The 15,558-nt window shown below is 34.2% G+C and overlaps 1 protein-coding gene across 1 annotated transcript; it reads right to left on the bottom strand.

Annotated features, from left to right (window-relative positions):
* Nucleotides 1-6,839: 6,839 nt before the first annotated feature.
* Nucleotides 6,840-13,227, bottom strand: LOC132756351 (uncharacterized). Its single transcript, XM_060747406.1, has 3 exons — nucleotides 13,081-13,227; nucleotides 11,318-11,721; nucleotides 6,840-8,144 (listed from the first exon to the last, which is right to left on the bottom strand). Exons 2-3 carry the CDS (start codon nucleotides 11,715-11,717, stop codon nucleotides 7,123-7,125), a joined length of 1,422 nt encoding a protein of 473 aa, XP_060603389.1. The 5' UTR covers nucleotides 11,718-11,721; nucleotides 13,081-13,227; the 3' UTR covers nucleotides 6,840-7,122.
* Between the last annotated feature and the right edge of the window lie 2,331 nt (nucleotides 13,228-15,558).

Raw genomic sequence — 15,558 nt, 5'->3', positions numbered from 1 at the left:
CAGCCCAAGAAATAGTTCATGAATTTGATCCTTCAAAACTCCCATACTTTGTCTGGATATCTTAATGTCTTCCATATTTAGTCTTTTCAATTTCAAATTAAGTTATCCAAGTTAAAATATGAACGTATATTATTGATAAAAACGTTGTAGTCCCGTAGTATTATTGCGCAATATGCAAATTACTGCTGAAACGATTTACCGCTGTCGAAAAAGTAGGACAGCAAATTATACTACAATAAAGGTGTAACCTCTGAGTTCCGAGACATTATTAGTAGGAAATAAATATTTCTACATTATACAAAACATTATTATTAACAAATCAAAAGTTTTCCTGACTCAAGGATAACTCGCGCATTAATAAAAGAAGAACTATTTTCGTGACTCATACCGCGGGTTTAGCTGAATATTCAGCAGTGATTAATATATTAGATACAGTACAATGGCTAGTATAAATATCTATTTTTTGAAAATGCATGTAAGACACTTTACCGCCATGTAGTCTTTCATGGTAAGGAAGTTATAATATCAGTTCTACTTCCGATTCTTGTGGTTTGTTTACATATTTTACTAGGTCATGATATGAGTTAACCTTCGCTATTCTAAAAATAGTTTCTGCTTCACCCGTTCTGATTTTTGGACAGGCGATTAGGAAGTACACATTAAACATGTAATTAATAAACCAGCGGAATTACATGCAATACTTTAAGAAATTCTATACAATTGTAAGAAGCAAACAAGTTGAAATGGAAATTTAGTGTGAAAGTTGAAAAGGACAACTAAACACTGTAGTGCTTAAGTGACATTTAAATTAAAATAAAAACGATGTGCTCTGGCCTCTACATCTTTACCTTGTAAATAAAAAAATCTAAGAAATACACTATTAATTGCTGATGATTTTAACCAATTTTTTTTTTAATGAGACATATCCAAGAGAAATAAAAATACAAATGACTTATATTTTATTGTCTGTATGCCCACTATGATATAACACGAAGCAATTCTAAATAGCATTCTCAAATGTATAATGTATTATGTTTGAAGTTTATTTGCCTGGATTTATTCTAGAAATATTTTCGTTGATAGTTTTTATCTATTTACATATCATTTCTTAGAATAAATCGATAAGGACACTGATTTACAAGTTTGACCAGAGTTTTTAGGCATAAATTTCATTCTGTATTTAAGTGCTTGAAAGTAGAAAATCTGAATTATATCAATTTGGGACACAAAATATATTGCTCTACAAATCTCGAACTTGTATGGAACAAATTTTCTCTGTTATATATTTTGTGTTTTGTTTTTGTTTTTTTTTTTTCTAAAAGAAGCCTTAATGTCTCTCCGGTTGCATGTCCGTCGCATTCAGTGCTGCAGCACTTTGATTTTGAAATATTGTTAATTTGTTGTTCTCACACAAAGACATATGAGTTTTGCCTTGCCATAATAAAGTTGTTTCTATTACTTCGACAACTCCATTTTCTGCACAAATGTAACGGAAATTTAGATGTGCACATTTTTTAAAGGAACGGCTGCAAGTTGTTGTTCACAGTGACGGCAATAATTCACCGATTATTATATGCCATGTCTTGTTAGAAAGCTAATACCCCCTGTGTTTAGCATATATGCCATTTATTGTAATCGAGCGTAAATGACAGTCACAAAATGTATGTTATAAATGTTTGCGTTTTCGTGTGTATTTCAACGTAAATTTAGATGCGAACAGTTTTGCAAATGGTTGTGAAACAATGATCGCTGTCGCAGAAATGGTTCGCAGAAAATTATATGCTGTGTCTGGTATAACAGCTAAGATCTCCTGCTTTAAGATTGACTGCAATTCATTGCAATCGGGCAAAAATCATTGTCACAAAAAATGAGCTATTTCGTGTGTATTTATTAGTCTGAGTAGAACATTTGTTTCGGCAAAAAAAGACAGTAATAGCCAAATATTAAATATGGCATTGAAATGTAAGTCAAGTGGGATCACTGAGAAAGTCAGTTTATCGTAAAGTTTGTGGCTTAATGCACACGTCACGTTGTAAGAGACGTTGTCCGGAAGGAAATTTTGAGCTCTGCGCTGTTGACATGCGTTTGCAAACTACAGGGATCCTTTGCACGAATGTTCTCTAACTTCAAGAATAGGTCGAGTTCTAAGCATTTTGGTAGTAGATAATGTATTTTACTTTGATATTGCATACAAACCAACTTGTGGATCAAACGAGAATGTAAGAGGATATGACATGCCAAAACCGTTGCGAACGTTTTGAAGCAAACTTGAATATCGGAACTAGTAAATTTCATAACGAAATGTGCATAACGAAGTGTGCATAACGAAGTGTGCACGAATATTCAAAGTAGTTTTCTATCTTATAATTAATTCATACAATTGATATAAAAAAAATATAAATGAAAAAAAATGGAAAAAAATTCTCTGAAAAAATCAGAAATGTACTATACTATTTCATTTCATGAAATAAGAGCCCAGTTAGATGAACAGGGAATTGTTTCTAGAAAAGGCCCAGTATGTACACCCCCTACTGGTGATATATAAATGCACGAGACATTACAGCATTACGGTTACCTGTGGTCATTTCTTCTCAGAAACAATCTCATTAAAATCATATCCTAACTGTCGCTTCACTACCCTACGCTCGTAGCGAAGAGTAACGGAGCAAAAACGATGATCTGATTTTAATGAGATTGTCTCAGAAAGTAAATACATGTACCCCAAAAGTGCTGCTGTTTTGTCATATCGAAAGACATGATGCAGATCAAATTTCAGCCTTTTGTATCAGTCAGTCAGTCAGTTTGAGTTTATTTATACTCGGCGCCGGTTAAACCATCTGTCCGAGAATATAGCATCCATGCCGGTCCACTAGGGTAGTCACATCGGGGACGTCTTTTTCATGCTGAGTCTTTCCTGAAGTCCTATTCTTCGTTCGTTGGTGGTAGAGGAGTACGACAATAATGGCCAGGCATCAAGCTCCATACTGGTCGATAACAAAAACGGCTCTCGTTAGCGCCAACCCTCCAGAGTTAGTCACGACAGGTCAACCAATCACCTCTGGTACTTAAGATGATTTGACCTTGACCTGCCGTGTGCCTTCTCCGCGACGTGCACGCCTCTGGAGGGATTTGGAGAAGGCCTTTTGTATCCGCGCCATTAGCCTTTTTATTGAGATATCGAGTGTTAAAGGGACGTAATCGCCATACGTTAGGTTCTGAATGACCGTGGTCAACGGGAGATAAGCCTATTTGTTTTTACTCTCTTTCTAACTTGTTGTTCTTGTGTGAATGGTATAAAACTTCGGGAACACTTTGTTCCAAAATGTTCACGGTAGATTTTTCTGAGATATACTACATTATGTATCCATTATGACAGATAGATTATGTTAGCAGTGAATAAAAATGTCTTATTTTTATAGTATTGTTTATGACATGTTATAGGGATGAATCATGTGTCTGATGATGATGATTATGATGATGATGATCAAATTACACAACTAATCATGAGTAATCTCTGGCTTATGATAAAAGGTATGATAATAAAACAGGTAACGAAAACACATACATGTATGTTACTAGTTCGACAACATTACTAAATAATTGCACTCGTGAATTCATGTGACAAAATTTTGTCGTCTGCATTTTTCTTTTTTTAAATATTGTTCATTTAATGTTCTTACAAAAAGACATATGAGTTTTGCCTTGCCAAAATATACTTGTTTCTATTACTTCGACAACTCCATTTTCTGCAGAAATGTAACGGAAATTTAAATGTGCACATCTTTTAAAGGAGCGGCTGCAAGTTGTTGTGAAACAATAGCCACAGTGACGGCAATAATTCACCGATTATTATATGCCATGTCTTGTTGGAAAGCTAATAAGCCCTGCGTAAATAATATATGCAAATTGCAATCGAGCGCAAATGACTGTCACAAAATGTATCTTATAAATGTTCGCGTTTTCGTGTGAATTTCAACGCAAATTTAGATGCTAACATTTTTGCAAGGAACGGCTGCTAATGATTGTGAAACAATGATCACTGTGACAGAAATGGTTCGCCGAAATCTTATATGTTGTGTCTTGTTTGACAGCTAAGATCTTCTGCTTTAAGAATGACTGCAATTCATTGCAATTGGGCACAAATCATTGTTACAAAAAGTGAACTATTTCGTGTATATTTATAAATCTGAGTTGAACATCTGTTTCGGAAAAAAATGCCGGTAATAGCCAAATATTAAATATGGCATTGAATTGTAAGCCCCAGTAAAACCTACTAAAAGGGTTTAAGCAACGCACGTTGTCCGGAAGGGTTTTGAGCTCTGCCTGCTGACATGCGTTTGAAACTAAGTGTACTGTTATGGCACGAATTTCTCTAAATGCAAGAATATTGGGTTCTAACATTTTCGGAGTAGATATTATTTTGTTTTAAATTTTATAAAACTAATTTGCGGATAAAGAGAAGTAAAGCAGGAACATGGCATCAAAACGTTGCGAACGTTTTGAAGCAAACATGAATATCGAAAGTAGTAAATTTCATAACGAAATGTGCAGAGTAGTTTTCTATCTTAATTCATATGGTTGATATGAAAAAATAAAAAGGAAAAAATGACAAAAAAAAACTCTGTCTCAGAGTGAGTCCAGCCTGTTGAACACTTTAATTTAGTCACATGTATATTAAATTTGAAAATTAGATTTTACATTGTTAACGAATTGAAAAATATGGATTCCTAAGGCATAATGTGCCTTTACTGTTTACAAATCAAAGCATTATCGATTATTTTTATGATTTTGGTAATATTTTTGACAAAATTGTAGAATAACACCCGCAAACTTAAAAATAAAAACAACAACAAACATCATCCCAAAAAGGACATGCTCTTTGTCCAGCGCATAAATAATTTTATCAATTTCAAAGGGAGTGTTTTTTTTGTTTACAAAGGATAGAGCTAAGGAGCTTTTATGTTCATCAAATAGTAAAATACTGTTTGTAATTCATTTAATAAAAATCCATGATTTTTTAAGATTGATTTTGTTGATTGATTGATTGATTGATTGATTGATCGATCGATCGATCGATCGATCGATCGATCGATTGAAACCAGTTTAGTAAGGTTACCTTTTAGATGTAATAGGATGACACGGTATATTATGATAAATTTGTATTACAATGTATATCATAGGCATCAAGTTCGACAATTTATTCCTTTATAACATGCAATGCAATACAAAATAATGCAATGCAATACAATATAATACAATGCAAAACAATGAAATACAAGTGCAATACAATACAATACATTACAATACAACTCAAGTGCAATGCAAATCAATACAGTTCAAGTGCAAATCGATGTTTTGTGAAACAATGCTGGTCATGAAGTGAAACACACCTCTTCCTTTTTTCTGAGTGCATGGATATTACACTTAGTATCACATAGTAAAGATGTCATCATCATCATCACCATCATAATAATTATGGTGATAAAATATGCCTTGTTAAGATATTTAATTCTTCTAAAAAGCGGTGTTTGGTGTACATGTATATTAAAGAATTTATTAACCGAAAGCGTTAATAAACGAGTCTTAAACATCTCAAGTTTTAAGAGAATAAAGCGAGAACATGTAATTTCAGCATTCTAAATGCGTTTAGAAATGTATGTGTATGGAATTATAGTCACAGATATTTAACAAATACGGACTTGTCATCTTGAGATTGAAATAAAAAGAAAAAAACACTAAAGACTTATTTTGTCAATTCTGTAAATTACGATATACTGCCTTTTCTGAAGACTAATAAGGACTTTCAAATCACTTTGGTACCCGATTACCTGGTTTTTTAAGCGCTAATTGTAACACATTTTTGGGTAGTCCACCTAATCGGCTTTCTTTGATAACTAACCGGTTAACAAGTTACTGTTCTTTTTATTTGTGGGACTTGTATTAAGGACATTCGGTTGCCTTTTAATATTATATTTCCGATTGTGTATGTAAGGGGAGCAGAGCCATAATCATTCAATATGTTAACTTAAAAGAGGTGTGTATATTAAAGGGACTCCACTGAGGTTTTTTGAAGTGAAAAGACCGAAAATATTTTTTAAAGACTTTAGTATACTAGTAACTAGATGGATGTCTAGACCAATAACTCATGTACAAAATTTCAGATCATTCGCTCACTCTGTTTCCCGGAAATAATCAATTTTATTGTGCAAATTGGCCCAATAAATGAAACCCATTTAAATGCTTTTCACTCAAATAGGCCAAAAACTCGCAAATTATCAATTTAATACCGTGTAAATTTAAATATTATCTATTGTTTGGTTTCAAATTTATTATTTTAGGCTATTGAACCTCAGTGGAATTCCTTTAAGAGATTAAGGAATTAAGAATTAAGGAAAATGTAACGATGGAAAAACATTACACACTTGTTTCTTGCGCTGGCAAACAAACTATGACGTAAATTTAAAATATTCTATACTGTAACAGCAACCTAAATTATTTATATTATAAAAGTAAAAATGCCAAAGACATATCAAAAAACTAAAAATTTTAATAAAATGAGAATATATATGTTCATAGAAATTTCAAGCGCAATTTTTTATGGCATGTGAAATACATTTAAATATACAGGGAGTGTTTATTGATATCAGAAGTTAAAATATGACTACATCTACCAAAAGAATTGTCTTGCGGAATTTTCTTTCCGCTAGTTATACAATTTTTGAGAATTTGTGAAAGCACTCATGATCGCTTAATAACAGAAGATATTAAACAGCAAAGTCAATGTCTAACATGTATGTTATAGACAGTATATTCGGGAATTATCAGTTAGGTATTGAGGAATTGTATAATAATAAACTTTCTCTTTGTTTATCTAAAAATATGTAAAAATGCTGCATAAACATCTTGCTATTTGAATGTGTACATTGTAGTCTACAGTCCCGACGGCATATTTATTTCCTGTGATATGTTCCATATTAATTGTCAACTGACTGTTGATATATTTAGCACACATCTGAAAGAATGTTATATTTAATGTTTAAAGTTGAAAGAACCTGAACTGTTTCATAAAAATAGAAGGGGAAAAAATCTTCCTAAATGTTAACGGATCTATATTTCCATGATTTAAACAATCATTGATGCTCTCCGATTCGCAAGTGTATGTAAACGTCCCCTTATATTAGAAGATTTACCAAAACTATTTGATCGTGCAGCTCGAAATTCTACGGCTAGATCTATGGTGTTCTGGCTGAGCGTTAAACTTTTCCTGAGACCAATAGATGAATCCTGTTTGTCACGTACAGCTGCCCTCGGAGACAGGAAGTAGTTCTCGTGTTTATTGGCGGGAGAATTGTCGTCTGCAATGAACCAATCCTCGTTTTCGGTTTCATCCACTAAGCTTAATGAACTAGTTGGGGTACTCAATGGGGAAGCCGTTGACATTTCGTCCACATCGGTCACCATAATGTTGACCGTTAATTGACCCTCAGTTTTCATGGAACTGTTTCCTTTAAAGCACATGCATTTCAAAAAAGACATCTTACTCAATTTTAAAGACAAGTCGTTGTAGTGGCCTCTTTCTGCCAATACTCTACTAAGTTGTTTCAAGGCATTGTGATGGGCGTTCCCTCTGTTCACTTCATCGGCAAGCTTTTCCCATAGTTCTTCTCTACTTTTGTTTTCGGAGACGATTTCGTCATACAGTGAATCAGAAATAGCATCAATTCCCCACAAATGATCCGCAACCATTTTGATGCTATCCGACTTCTTAAGATCACAAAAAGTACACCTTTTAATGTAATTTTTCCTGTCCTTCATAAGTTTCTCATAAACTTGTGAGATCGATTCAGCAACATCAGGATGGAGGTTCTCAACGCATTTCACAAAAGTTTTCAAAACATTATACGACCTCCCGCGAACAATTCTTATCAAGTTGCGCACGCAATCTTTTTTACTTCCGTTTCTTCTGAGATCAGAACTTTCTGTTTCCGTTAAACAATCGGACGCTATCATAGTGTCGATTATCTCGGTTTCTGAGCATGACAAATTATCGACCAACAAGACAATGTTCTGTTGTATAGCTTTCCTTAAGCAATCCTGCTTTATTTTCTTTGAACCTTTTCTGCACAACAAATGAACGTCTTTTTCTGAAATTAAATACAAAAAAAATAAACAAATCTGAATTGATTTTAATGAAAAAAATTCTGCGAGGGGCATAAATAAATGTATAGAATCGTTTGATGGAATAATAAAATTTTTATTCAATTTATAATTTTTCCAGTATTTATGTTTTGTTTATATTATTTGCTCTCTTTATATCAACTCCTTCATCAACTCATGCAAAACCCTATCAATTCATTCATTCATTCATTCATTCATTCATTCATTCATTCATTCAATCAAATAATCAATCAATCTTATATAGAGAAAAGAAAACAAGATTTCCCAGACATTTTGAGACCGTTTCAGTCACATGGTTTAAATGAAAACTTTATTTGTAACCGCTCCTCTCCGCGTGACTGTTACATTTTAGTAGATTGGTCAAAATCTTATCTATGATTTAAAAATAATGATTTGTAGGATTTTTAAAGTTTCTATCAAAGGGATGGGGTGTTATACAAGTAGATGAGATCAGTTTGCCTGTGGTTATGACTTAAATATAGATAAATAAATATAGACAATAAATATAGATAATGCATATCGTTTTAAATTAACTTTTCCGCAATTGCAAGTATTTTAAGTGTAATTTGATACTATTTTTAGAACTGCATCAGTTTCGGTTTGAATTAGTAACTTATAGTTATACATAAAATTCCACAATGATACACAATAAAACATTGTAATTGCGAAAAAAGGTTGGGTCAAATGTTGTAACAACATTATGTAAATCACGAAGAAATTTATGCATGTCAAATATTCAAGTTTTTTCTATACGGGATTAGAGTGGTATGAAATATTGTAATTTCCATACTACAAGATGAAAATAAATCCTGTTTTTTTTTTTTATAGAAAACAACTTTAATTTTCTGTTTATTATATACATTTTTTCTATTATTTTTTTCGACTTCTTTTTGATATTACAATTTGACTTTCTCACCGTTAAATATTGCAGGGAAAATACAGGAAACATGTTAAACTCCAGGGAAAAATAAATTTTTACAGTGAAAATACGGAATATGAAAATACGCATTTTATTTCATCAATATTTCTCAATATTTCATTTATATACATGTATATATTTTAAAAAATTGAATTGTTAAAATGGACATATCATTGATATTAGCGACAGGTTTTTCTATACATGGTATTTATGAAAAGGTGCTTTCTAACACAGGGTCTACTTTAATTCGTCTATACCAAGCAAGACATACTGCTTTTTCTAGACACCTTTTCATGCACAAAAATGATACCCGTGGAGAGGAATATGAAATTAATTTGAAATAATCCTTTTTTCCTTTTAGTATTTGTACTGGAAAATAATCTATAGACTATGGTAATTAACAGTGAATCGTGACTCGTTGTTTTTTCAGCGAAAAGTTATTTCATCATATGAAATCATATATCATAAAAACTTTTAAAATATCAGTTTCACGTTTCCCACAGATTCGTATCAAAAATCACTTAAAATGTAATGTACAAGATCCGGGTAGACAGACATTAGACGAGTTATTAACGCAACGATGCATACAAGTTACTTAATATTGTAATGACGTTTGAAAGTTATTATATGAAATATAAAAAAAAATCACACGGTAAATTGCTAATCTCCCTATAATATCTTAATTTATAAACTAGGAGGACTTGCGGTTAACTCGGCGTTACAATTTGAAATTAATAATATTCAAATTTTCATGATCTTCGGGATGACAATATAAAACCCCCTGCTACATGTATAAAGGTCCTCGCCCAGGTGAGACATAATCCCCCTGCTACATGTATAAAGGTCCTCGCCCAGGTGAGACATAATCCCCCTGCTACATGTATAAAGGTCCTCGCCCAGGTGAGACATAATCCCCCTGCTACATGTATAAAGGTCCTCGCCCAGGTGAGACATAATCCCCCTGCTACATGTATAAAGGTCCTCGCCCAGGTGAGACATAATCCCCCTGCTACATGTATAAAGGTCCTCGCCCAGGTGAGACATTATCCCCCTGCTACATGTATAAAAGGTCCTTGCCCAGGTGAGACATAATCCCCCTGCTACATGTATAAAGGTCCTCGCCCAGGTGAGACATAATCCCCCTGCTACATGTATTAAGGTCCTTGCCCAGGTGAGACATAATCCCCCTGTTACATGTATAAAGGTCCTTGCCCAGGTGAGACATAATCCCCCTGCTACATGTATAAAGGTCCTCGCCCAGGTGAGACATAATCCCCCTGCTACATGTATAAAGGTCCTCGCCAAGGTGAGACATAATCCCCCTGCTACATGTATAAAGGTCCTCGCCAAGGTGAGACATAATCCCCCTGCTACATGTATAAAGGTCCTCGCCCAGGTGAGACATAATCCCCCTGCTACATGTATAAAGGTTCATCGCCAAGGTGAGACATAATCCCCCTGCTACATGTATAAAGGTCTCGCCCAGGTGAGACATAATCCCCCTGCTACATGTATAAAGGTCTCGCCCAGGTGAGACAGTCAGATACTAATGTTGAAAATATCCCGCCAATACAAAACTGCCGCATTTCGCCTGAACGCGACAGATCGGGGACAGATGAGATAGAAAAACTTGGCTTATCAACACCGCACACACCCCATTGATACTCCCAGGGGACTGGGACCGGTGTTATAATTGACATGTATATAAGACATTACATCCGCAGAGATCGGGTCACTGGGTGAGGATTGTGTATTTACCGTGGTGATCAGGCTTACGAATACATGAATAATGTTGTTGTTTTCTGTCAAATCGTAAACCCTAACCTACTGAATTTCTTAAATAGACTAAACCAGTTTAAAATATTGAAACTGTCCATTATTAATTTAGGGAAATCAGGATGAAAAATCTAAATTGGTCAGGGAACATTAAAGAGCCCGGCCAGATTGCGAGGATGCAGGGCGTACCTGGCTCTATACTGGTGGGAAAAAACACTAATAAACTTTCGGTTCTAGCATTCACAAAAGTAAGTGTGGGGGAGATGGCAGTTACTTGGGAAATATACATGTTAATACCCGAACAGACTACACAAAAGCTTCGGTATAATAAATAATTGAAAAACGCGAGCTAAATGATTGAATTACTTAAACAAACAACACGAACATTAACAAACGAACGAACGCACGTACGTACGAACGTGCAAACAGACAAAAACAAATTACCTCTGTCGTTTGTAGCAATATCAACATGTCCTGTATTTGAAGGTGTAGCGCCGTTTTCTCCTGCACGGGTTTTCCGTGCGTCTGTGCCATTCGATTGGCAATCTTCTTTAAGTGACGACTGACAAGAATTACAACTCAGTGATTTTTCCAGGGTTCGATCTTTGCAAGATAAAACACATGTAATTTCATGGTCGGAATTTTCTGTCGGCCGTCTGCTGTCTTCATTTGCTATGCTCTTCCGTGGTAAACATTCAGCATTGGTACTTTGACAATTTGATATGTGGTCAGAAAACTGGCGAGATAAAATTGATATTTCATCTTGAATAGTTGCAACTCTGTCAGATAATACTTTCAACTCGTGCAGAATTTGCGAGTGCATTATTTGTTCCATTTTGTACATGTACCTGAATCGAAAGGGAAAAAAATGATAATAATATAAAAACTATTAAAACTAAATATAGCTCTAGGTATTGCAGACTGTGCATGCGCGAAAAAGTACTACTTTCGGTCGATCTTTCATATACACTCAGAGGCACTTACATTTTTTCTATATAAATTGGTTATTTTTTAACGGATTTTGTTCTATAGATAATTCTAAGTAGAAAGTATGATATGTTGAATTTTGTATGGTCTAAATTTGAACAAAATCCGTCACAAATAAATAACCTATTTATACAGAAAAATGTACGTGTCGGGTTATAAGTTCCTCTGAGTGTATATAACATGAATATTATAATTGTTATACATTAACTGTTAGATTTTCTAACGGCAGTTATTGTTTAATAAGAATAAGTACCTGGAAATTAGCAAAATACTACAACTATATAGTAGAAAAAGTAAGTAAAAACTGACGTTTACTGACAGAGAATCTCGGGCCTAAGAACTATTAAAAAAAGGGAAGTATGTCCTAAGACAGAACTAGACATTTTAAGACACAATAACTAAGACAGGAGAATTCAAGACATGGCAATTAAGACAGATAGAAAACTTAAGACCTGGTTACTAATACAGATATTATGATTGTAAGACATAATAACTGAAACTTTGCAGATTGTTCTCTGGCTTAAAAAGAGGACCACAAATCTGTTTATTTCAATACCTATTAACAATTTAGCCTCGTTTTCATTTTCAAAGTCCAGAAATCCATATCAAATGCGTATCGTACCCTAAACAGCCTCGTTTTCATTTGACGAATTCAAAATCTCTATATCAAATGCATATTGTACCCTATACAGCCTCGTTTTTCTTTTGAAAAATCCAAAATATCTATATCAAATGCATATTGTACCCTATACAGCCTAGTTTTCTTTTGAAAAACCCAAAATCTCTATATCAAATGCATATCGTACTCTATCTGGTCTCAGGAGCAGATTAAAGAAGTGTTTGCTGTATGTTTTCATTTGTTTGCTTCGAAATATAATTCTTTTATTAAACGAATTTCGAAATAAGCAAATAAAAAAACAGCATAACAGCAGCCGACATCTTCGGGTAATTAACGGTCCAAGCAATTTTGGTGAATGAATCTTATTGTATTCGTACACACAAAAAAATTTAATTTACGGACATTAATTTTGGCTATCTTAAAAGCCGAAGATGCTCATAAATAAGGTTATCGAAAAATGTATAATAATTTTAAGAAACATATTAAGTAGCGTAATTTGATAAATACTGATAAACTGAACCTATAAACTTAATCAAAATCCAGTAAAAACTACAAAATACATGTATAAAGATACAAAGTAAAAAGAATGAAATTTACTTACTCAAATATGTACGTGATATCAATTAAATCGCACGCGGGTTACTGATATTATATTATACTTATTTAGTTATGCTAGAAAACCCGATTTACACCATTGCGTAGTTTAATCTTGATCGAAGGACGTTTATCTCATAAAATGATAAGTTTCTCTTCCGGATTGTTAATGTTTATGCGATTTTTGTCATTTAACAAGATCAGTACATCAGTATTTATTTTCAAAGTTTATATGCTATACCAAGTGAAATTTAAATACAGTAGTTTTTTTTCAACGATCACACTGTATAACCGGCTCCAGTAATGACAGGTTGCTGCAGTGATAACAGATTGCTGCAGTAATGACAGATTGCTGCAGTGATGACAGATTGCTGCAGTGATGACATATTGCTGCAGTAATGACATATTGCTGCAGTGACGACATATTGCTGCAGTGATGACAGATTGCTGCAGTGATGACATATTGCTGCAGTAATGACATATTGCTGCAGTGACGACAGATTGCTGCAGTGATGACATATTGCTGCAGTGATGACATATTGCTGCAGTGATGACATATTGCTGCAGTTATGACATATTGCTGCAGTGACGACAGATTGCTGCAGTGATGACAGGTTGCTGCAGTAATGACAGATTGCTGCAGAAATGACAGATTGCTGCAGTGATGACATATTGCTGCAGTTATGACATATTGCTGCAGTGATGACAGATTGCTGCAGTGATAACAGATTGCTGCAGTAATGACAGATTGCTGCAGTGATAACAGATTGCTACAGTGACGACAGATTGCTGCAGTGATGACAGGTTGCTGCAGTAATGACAGATTGCTGCAGAAATGACAGATTGCTGCAGTGATGACATATTGCTGCAGTTATGACATATTGCTGCAGTGACGACAGATTGCTGCAGTGATAACAGATTGCTGCAGTGATGACAGAATTGCTACAGTGATGACAGATTGCTGCAGTGATGACAGATTGTAGAGTGATGACAGATTTATAGAGTGATGACAGATTGCTGCAGTGATGACAGATTGCTGCAGTGATGACAGATTGTAGAGTGATGACAGATTATAGAGTGATGACAGATTGCTGCAGTGATGACAGATTGCTACAGTGATGACAGATTGCTGCAGTGCAATCTGATGACAGATTGCTACAGTGATGACAGATTGCTACAGTGATGACCGATTGCTGCAGTGATGACAGATTGCTGCAGTGATGACAGATTGCTGCAGTGCTGACAGATTGCTGCAGTGATGACAAATATCGAAATTCGGAGAATGATATGCCATGTAGATTTTATTAAAGTTTCCAGAAAACGTAAAGATGTTATACTTTGGTTTGAGATGTTACAGTTCTGGCGGCGTTTCCCGGTTAACGAATTCAGCGATGAAATGGACGGTTTCATCGTGAAACAGAATATTCTAGTGCAAGACGAATATTTTTGTTTACAGGGATATTGCAGTACGATACTCACGAATATGTTTTGCACTTATTTGGTGAAGTATTTGTTTATTATACAGTTTTAAAGTTTTTGATTTTGATAGTGAAACATTTTTCATATAATATTGAGTATTTATAATAGGCTTCAAATAAAATAACACATTCCATGAATTAGGATTTTTTTACAATCTTTCCTTGTTTTGGGCACATTAGAATCGCTTTTCTTCTCGCACGCCTACTCGATGTCCATTTTGTATCTCAATATAATACATTATAAATGGCGCTCTGTCGAAATTTTGAGATCTCCATATTAATTAGATTAATTAGAAGTAGACCAGAGTAACCTTGACCTTCATCCATAAATGACCTTGACTTTCAAGGTTAAAGGTCTAGTTTTGCTTGTTTTTTGTTGTTGTTGTTTTTGTTGTTTTAATTTTTTTTTTTTTTTATTTATTTTTTTTTTTTGGGGGGGGGGGGTCGGTGGTTGCTGATTTTTGCTATAAGTGGTTTTACAGTTCGCCAAAGTTTGTCTGCCAATAAAACCGCTCTATTTTGTTTAAATTTTGCCGAAATATTTACCATACAGTGTTGTAACTCAGCTGTATGTGTTCAATAAGTTTTTTTTTGCTGTAACTGGCTATAATTTTGTTATCTTTATTGACTTCATTTTCAGACACAACATTAAACATGGTTCAAAAAACAATATTGATCTTATTGGACACAGTTGCGAAACCTATATTAGACTCGGATAGCGCCTCGTCCAATATAGTTTTGACAGCTGTGTACTCGTCCAATTAAATTCAGTATTGTACGCAACACTGTATAATATTAATAACCTCAGAGTATACGCTAGCACAAACGCAGACTATATATAAACGTCAGAATTCAAAAACTTTTATATTAGAGTAAGTTGGTCCTTACTCCATCTGATTTATACTGATTTATAATATACATGTATGCCCCCCTCGATCAAACCATAATTATATCCTCGTGTTTAATGCTCTTTCTATTACTTAGAACTCCTAAGTAAATCTTTCTAA

Source organism: Ruditapes philippinarum, unplaced genomic scaffold (assembly GCF_026571515.1).
Source record: "Ruditapes philippinarum isolate M1 unplaced genomic scaffold, ASM2657151v2 ctg4133_1_1_1_1, whole genome shotgun sequence".
Classification (NCBI taxonomy): domain Eukaryota; kingdom Metazoa; phylum Mollusca; class Bivalvia; order Venerida; family Veneridae; genus Ruditapes; species Ruditapes philippinarum.
Note: the sequence above shows the minus strand (reverse complement) of the source record. Positions and strands in the feature narration are given on the sequence as shown.

Bases quoted from the DNA above. Each gene is read 5' to 3' on its own strand.
- LOC132756351 (XM_060747406.1), bottom strand. From the start codon at position 11,717: ATGTACAAAATGGAACAAATAATGCACTCGCAAATTCTGCACGAGTTG. The intron at 8,145-11,317 runs GTAATTTGTTTT...ATTTAATTTCAG, and splicing joins TATTGCTACAAACGACAGAG to AAAAAGACGTTCATTTGTTG.